Below are 7,586 nucleotides of genomic sequence, written 5' to 3' on the forward strand. Positions count from 1 at the left end.
TTTGAAGTTTGAAGTGTTTTTTTTTTTTTTTTTGAGAATGTGAAGTTTGAAGTTTAAAATGATGTTATTTGAGGAAAATAATAAATAAACAGAGCAATGGTTTCTAGCTAGTCTTTTTTTCCCATTATTTTTCTACTTAATTTACACTATATATTTTTCCTTTCCTAGATTAATTTCTGTTTTTTTTTTTTTTGGGGGGGTAAGAACAAAGTATTCGTTTTTTTGTTAATAATCTTAGATTAAATTTAAAATTCATAATTTTTTAATAATTTAAATTTTTGAGATAATCAAAATTTATCATGGTATTAAAATACAAGGTTTTAAATTCAAGTTCTACTTCTATCTCTACCTTACATCCCATTTAAAAAATTCCCACAATATTTTTTTTTTTAATTTTTTTCCTTTTACAATTATAATAAGATTTGAATCTATGATCTCATTACAATTGATACTTATAATCAAATCCACATATTAATGTATTTTACACTTATATCTATAGAATTTGAACTCAATTTCTTTATTCACTAAAATTCTCGTTATAATAGTTAATAAGCAGCTTGTTTAGGGTTTGATTATAATGAGATGTGCTACATTCACAACATTTTTACAATACTTTCACAACAAATTCTAAGTAGTAAATTATTATTAGTTATAATTTGAATTTACAACTGAAATTATTTTTTTGTTCACCAATGACAATCTACCACTTATGATTTGTTGTAAAAATGTTGTGAGAATTAGCATTTGTCAATTATTATAACTTCATTGGTAGAAAAATGCCGTGTAAAAATGTCAATTAAAAGGTTTGTAAAGGTGCAAAGGAGGTGGGAGTAGTTTGAGATTAAAATGGTGCATGAATCAGTGGATATATCTTATTATCTTTGATGAAAATATTAGAGGTATCAAGACCAGATGATTCAGTTAAGAAGATGAACAAAATTTCCTACAATTTCTTATTTGGTTACACAAGTCAATGACCAATGATGAAGACATGTAAATGGTTACACAAGTTGTGTAACTAGCAAAAGCATCAACAACCATCAATGATATTTAAAAATGAGATAGAAATAATTTCTTAAGTTTTAGATTGAATGAAGAAGATAAAAGAAAAGGCAAAACTTAAGAATAATAAATTACTTTTTTAACCAATTTGTGTTTTTTAATTTAAAATTATTTAACTAAGAGATAGGAATATTTTAAAGAGTTTAAGAATCTGTGTGAGAGTATTTTAGTATGCAAAATGTCAAAATCCACACAGAAAATCCTGTTATTAATAGTATATATATACCTTTTATGTATTATATATATATATATATATATATATATATTAGAATACTCACCTGGAGGCACATAACAAATAATACATAAAATGTGACATACTGCTATACATAGATTGCATATAGTTTGCAGCTAGTTTGAAATAATAGAAACTAGCCAAGTATTCAAAGTTCAGAACAAGGCCATATGAGCATTCTTTCAAGTATCAACTTCATCTTTTCTTTAAAAAATAAAAATAAACTCAAATTACGTTTCCCATGATCAACCTTAGAGCTCCAACTTGATTTGAAATCGAAGTTCCTACTTCTTCAGCAACCCATGTCCAGCAGACCTGCAGTGGTATTGTTGCAATTTGGATTGAACTTTGCATTTCTCCTCCTTTAGTTCCTCCACTGTTTTTGTAATGCGTTGCAACTGACACTCCTCATTTTCAATCTCACACTCCAGCATTCGTAATTCAGCTTGCAACTTCAACCTTTCAAGCTTCTTATTATCAAGAGATGTCTTCTTCAATTTGAGCAATTCAGTGGAATTTGCTAAATCAGTTTTCAGATCTTTGTAGTAAGGAATGTTACCCACAATAATCTCCCTAATTTCATCATGATGGTCACAAAGCCATTCTACATCCAGCCTTGCAGCATCAGCCAAAACTATAACATCCTTAACAGAAGCTAGATGATGCTTCTTGAGCTTACTAAATGGTATTTTCTGCAGATCAAGAACTGCTGTGCAAACTTTCTCCAGTAAGTAATTAATCATCTTAGGAGACTCGAGCGTACAATTTCTAGTAATGTCACCATACTTCTCAATTATGGCAAGAAGAGTCGGAGCACACTCAGCACTCACACAATATGAACCAACTTGTTCAAGAGTGTTATCTACCGAGCTTGTTGCATCAGAGCTAATGTCATAGAAGGTGCTTGTCATGTGAAAAAGTGATGGAGCCAAACTCTTACAGCTCACACGATCTGGACTGTATGTACCCATTCCTTCATTATCTCCTTCAAGAGCAGTGTCCAGGGAAACAACAGCTGCATCTCGGACATCTTGTTCTGAAGGAATGATGGTTAAAATGGCAGCAGCATTGGCACCTGCACCATCAGCAGTTTCCTCAGGAATGTGTGTCTCAAATGTTTTTTCCAGGGCACCTTTAAGCTCTTGATTTGCCAATATTATACTTTTTTCTCCTGCAAGATCTACACAGGTGTCATCTGAGCTCGAGGATTCTAAAGAGGTACTTGAATTTTCAAAAAGTGATGCATTAATGCCATTGCAGCTAAAATAATCACCCTGACCATCGTTATATCCTTGAGGGTCATTATCAGGGGATACAACTTCTGCACCATGGACATTTTGCTCAGAAGCCATTGATGTAAACATGGCAGGAGAATTCTCACAAGCTTCTGTAGCAATGTTCCTAGAAGTTTGCACTTCAATATCTTTTCTGGTGACACCTGCTTCATCGTCTATTGCACCTTCTGCTTCTTTATTTCCTTGAATATCGTTGTCAGGAGAAACAGTTTCTGCATCACAGAAAATCCGTTCGTAGAAATAATTCAAATAAAGAAGCAAAGATAGCTCATGTTTAAGTAGAGCAAAAACACACTCCAAAAAGGGAGAAAAAAAAAAGGAAAAGATTAGAAAAGAAAAAAACAAACAAACAAACAAGACACATTACCTTGATTCAATATGGCAACATTTGAACCCCTTGGTGAAACAGCTCTCTCCCCAAGGAATATTGGGGAATTGTTGCTATGCATATTTCTTCTCTTCCACTTACCGAACGCTTTTGGGGTCAAACTGGTTTCACTTCCCTTACGCATTGGCAATTTGACCTTCAGCCCCTTCATTTCTGCCTGGTTGTCTATATGTTTCCAAATTTAAATAGCCAAACAAGTAGGATTATTGGAAAGAAAAACACAAACACGTCAAGTTACATGGTCTAAGGCAAAGCGTCTAGCTTAGGCTGAAAACACAAACACGTCAAGTTACATGGTCTAAGGCAAAGCGTCTAGCTTAGGCTGAGATACTTTCCAAGTAGAATTCTTGGAAAGAAAGAGATGTACACAAGTAAAAAAATTTGTTTAAGAGACAAGTATAAATAAGTTGAAGTAACCTTCAAATGATGCACTGAATTGAACCTTGGGCCTAGTCATTTAAGGTTTATAGTTGTTACCAAAGTATAAGATTGCAGATGAAAAACGTTCCAGTTCTGAGTTAAAACCCAAGAAGAAAAGATGGGAAAGTGAGGGGAAATAGTTAAAATTTTCCTGGAAATTTATTATTTATTCTACAACACACAAGCCCGTTAACAATTTTGTGTCTTCACTATTCAAATACAGCAAGAGACTAATCAGGCCTTGGACAGGGGGTAATTTTTTTTTTTTTTTTTTTGACTGACAGAGGGAGTGATTATTAACTATACTGAATTACAAACAACTCATTTTTGAAATATTATTATTATAATTATTATGCTCACATCCAGAGTTGAAACTTCTACCCTGATATGCTTAACAGTTAAAAACTATCTTTCAAACAAGCAGAAGGCTCCCTAATTAATGATAGTTTTATCCAACAAAATACAAATTTTGCCTTTATTGGAGTTTCAGACCCAAGTGCAGAATGGTTCAGCAACAAAGATTTAAGGGCCAGTTAATTTTATCCAACTAGAGTTTTGGCTTTTCCAATAAAATAATATTACTAAAATGCAATTTGCGTAGCGCTACATACTTCATTAAAAAGTGATGACAGAGTTATGTATATAATTTTGTCCCAATTATGGATAGTCTGATTTTTTTTAAAGAAAATTTATGGATCTGTAGCTGTTGCAAACAAATAAACTAAATGGTAGTTCCTGATAAAAGAGGATTGAAATAAAAGTACTGCCCCCTGGGAAACAAATTTTGCCCAAGATTAAAGAAAAGATAGGCTTTCAGAAATATTGCTCTACTGAAAAAGAGATTCTATTTAGAGATACTATTCCTAGTCAGGAATATAGTAAAGTCACATTTCCTGTTCTTTCCCAAGATCCTGTTACTAAGAAAGATGTTCGCTTCCAAAAGGGAACATAGCAAAAGTAACAATAATGTTTATAATGCTACAAAAGATGGTATAGAAGCAAAACCATAAGCAAAGAAAAAGGAGAATATTGGAGGAAGAAGGATCACCTGAATCTGCCTCACTGTCCTTCCATATATTGTTTGATTTTTCTTGTTCACGATTTATTGATTTTATACGTGCACTTCTCCGGGATGGGATAGAACTCCAGTTTGCACACCTAGATACTTTTGGACTTACCATATACTCTTCACCTGAGCTTTCCTGCATTTGTTGTGATTGATGACTGGGAACAATAAAACAACAACAACAACAAAAAAAAGAATATAAGTAAAAGGTAATTCCATAAAAAGAATGAACAGGAGGTGTTGGAGGAAGGACTAACGAACTAATTACAGTGGTATACCTACACCCTGCACGGACACTTACTATATTAAAATACATATGTGTTGATAGCCTTTCACAAAAATCCCCTTTCTCTCTATCTACTAAATACAATGTTTTTCTGGCCAAACAATGGCAAGGTATAACAGGATGGAATACTCTAGGATGCTTACCTTCAATAGGTGCATCAGTTCTTTCAAAGGGATTTAGCAAGTGTTTGATATACATAGAATGCTTAATGAGTATGCTTTGAATTGCGCTTCAAACAAGATTTTTTTTTTAATTCCAATGATATCGTTTAATATATTGAAGATAATGTCCTTCCAATATTATTATGCTAGCTACAAGTCCAACTCCTTTAAGATTGCAGGAGGAAACACAATAGAGCAATGCAGTTCTGTGAAATGATATCAATTGGGCATTATGCAACTTAATAGTGCATTGCAGCAACCTGATATCTAAAAAAATCCGAGATTTGGAGTATATGTTGTTGAACTACATTTAGACTAATTATGGCCTAAAAACATCAAAAAACAAGTAAGCACAGTATATTGTACTCTGTCATCATACTAAGCCACACAATGGGGGTTACTCCTCACCCTCCACATATCCCTTCCCTATAATGACAATATCTATTAATCATTAACCAAATAGCTTAAAAATCCTCAGCCAAAAATAAGATCTAGAGCAAGAAAGGAAAAAAATAATCCCTGAATAGCAACTGAAATTTAGGAATGGAAAATTAAAAGATGCAATGGGATAATAGAATGTTTTTTTGTTATTGTAAATTAAAGAACAGTTTATGATTTCACCACTTCCATCTTAAACACTTTCCACATCTTCCATCTTAAACACTCTTTGATTCCTCAAGATAGTTCTTGGGGTTGGAGTCTTGGAGGGCTATTCTTAAACTTCAAGAGGAGGCAAGGAAGCTTTTGAGCTAAGAAATTGGTGATGGCAGAAAATTTATTCTTTGACATGATGACATCCTGATCGAGTGCTACTTACAAAAATATGGGTACAGCTGTACAGGGTCATATATGATGCTGCCAGCAACTATGAAGCTAGAGTTAGCTCAGTCCTTAAAAATAAACAATGGTTCTGGAATCCTATCAGATCAGATCACTTGGCGAGCATTCAAAGGAAGCTGCACCTGGTTGTTTTGAAGGAAGATGATAAAGCACTATGGGCCAATTCCTACAAATTTGATTTTGCTGGCAAATAAAGCAGAGTGGTGGCAGTTAGTGTGGTTTAACTTAAGCCATTCCTAGACACTCCTTTGCTGGATAAATGGCTATTCTTAATAATCTCCCAACCAAAGCTAGAATGTTGCAATGGGGACTCTCTGTAAATGGTTTATATGTTTATTACTTTACTGCTGGTCTAGCCTTGAGTATGAACCTAGCTACACGCTACTCCTCTATTTCTAAATAATATTTTACTCCCATTAGTAAACAAGGTTAGCATAATTTTTTACACATAACCTTTGTTAATCCTATCTATTAAAAAAATATATTTCAAAGTGAAAATAAATAGTGTTTTGTTGGAAATTAAAATCTTGAGAAAGGTGGAAGCTTTTAATGAAAGACAATTACGTTATTCCTCAAACTGTAAATCACCAACCAAAAAAAATAAAATAAAAAAGAAGAAAGGTAATAGTACACGTGCCATATTCACATCAAATCATTTAGCTCTGTTTGGTGACAGAAAACTCAGTATAAACAAAGAAAGTTACAAGACATAAAATTTAAAGTTGCCTTATGTCTTTTGGGATTTATAAGGGGCAAAAAAAATTCCCCATACCAACAGATCTGAAATATTTGGAGCCCCATTATAAAAGGTTTTTCCTTTCTTGGGTTTCAAGTAACAAAACAAAATAGACATACTCAACTAAAAGATTTCCTTCATTTTCCTTTCCTTTCCTAAATTTTTAAAGCAACCCAAACCATCAGAGGTTCATACACATAACACACATGTATATGCAAGAGAATGAACAAAAACAGTGGAAACAGATGTGAGACAAGAAAAGATTGAATTTTTTATCTTACCGGCTTTGTCTTCCTAGTGTCCCTTTTGACCAGTACCATACACGGTCTGCTAAACCAGAGAGAGTGAGTGAGAGGGAGTGGTTTTACAAGAGAAGAAAGTATGTTTCTTTGGTTTAGAATGTGTAAATTCTGTGTGTGGGACTTCTTTTTTATTTGGGTCTCAGAAAAAGCCTCTCATGTGGTTTGAATGAGGAAATAACAGCCAATGAGTACAGGGCATTTGTTATGCCAAATAGCACAAGGAGTACTCTCTCTCTCTCTCTGTCTCTGAGTCTGAGATTTTGAGTCTTACAATTTTTTTTTTTAATGAAAGCTATTCTTAACCTTAAGCATTTCAATTTTATCTCACTGTTTTTATCAGTGTGTAGACTTGTTATGGCCTATTTGTTATGTGAAATTACTGAATTCTCAAAAAAAAGGAAAATTGAAAATGAAAAAAGAAAAAAGAAAAAGCTTTGGTTTTCATTGAAAACCAAAGTTTTTTTTTTTTTTTTTTGCTCTTTCTATAGATAGTAGTTCATGAAGACAGTCGTCTCCTACAAAGCTTGCCATGCCAACACAGTTTTGGAATGAATTTTCGGCTGAAAGGACACGCCCTTGACACGTGGAAAGAAAAAGTAGAGATTTTAAGGGTCTTTTTGTATTTGTCTCTGGTTTTTGCATGGTGGGCGGGTTTAACCTTCTTTTTTTTTTTTTCTTTTTTCTTTTTTGAACATTGAAGTTTGAACTGCTGTTATTTGAGGGAAATAATAAATAAATAAAATAATGCATTAGTTTCCAGCAAGTTTATATATATACTTTTATTTTTCTAGACCAATT

The 7,586-nt window shown here is 33.1% G+C and overlaps 1 protein-coding gene across 3 annotated transcripts; it reads right to left on the bottom strand.

The window, feature by feature from the left end:
- Positions 1 to 1,374: 1,374 nt before the first annotated feature.
- Positions 1,375 to 7,036, bottom strand: LOC142610140 (uncharacterized). Of its 3 annotated transcripts, XM_075781865.1 has the most exons (5): positions 6,768 to 7,036; positions 4,446 to 4,599; positions 2,957 to 3,142; positions 2,574 to 2,801; positions 1,375 to 2,474 (listed from the first exon to the last, which is right to left on the bottom strand). In XM_075781865.1, exons 1-5 carry the CDS (start codon positions 6,804 to 6,806, stop codon positions 1,579 to 1,581), a joined length of 1,503 nt encoding a protein of 500 aa, XP_075637980.1. In that variant the 5' UTR covers positions 6,807 to 7,036; the 3' UTR covers positions 1,375 to 1,578. The 3 variants fall into 3 exon arrangements, with proteins under 3 accessions (XP_075637980.1, XP_075637978.1, XP_075637979.1); XM_075781863.1 differs by having other exon boundaries at positions 1,376 to 2,801; positions 6,768 to 7,035; XM_075781864.1 differs by having other exon boundaries at positions 1,376 to 2,801; positions 4,446 to 4,621; positions 6,768 to 7,035.
- Between the last annotated feature and the right edge of the window lie 550 nt (positions 7,037 to 7,586).

Source organism: Castanea sativa, chromosome 9 (genome assembly GCF_040712315.1).
Source record: "Castanea sativa cultivar Marrone di Chiusa Pesio chromosome 9, ASM4071231v1".
NCBI classification, from domain to species: domain Eukaryota; kingdom Viridiplantae; phylum Streptophyta; class Magnoliopsida; order Fagales; family Fagaceae; genus Castanea; species Castanea sativa.

What these genes read in the sequence shown, in the direction of transcription:
- LOC142610140 (XM_075781863.1), bottom strand. Translation starts at nt 6,806, where the DNA reads ATGGTACTGGTCAAAAGGGACACTAGGAAGACAAAGCCG. An exon ending in ACACTAGGAAGACAAAGCCG is followed by an intron (nt 4,600 to 6,767) that starts GTAAGATAAAAA and finishes CAACAAATGCAG; the next exon opens with GAAAGCTCAGGTGAAGAGTA. An exon ending in GGACAGTGAGGCAGATTCAG is followed by an intron (nt 3,143 to 4,445) that starts GTGATCCTTCTT and finishes GGAAACATATAG; the next exon opens with ACAACCAGGCAGAAATGAAG.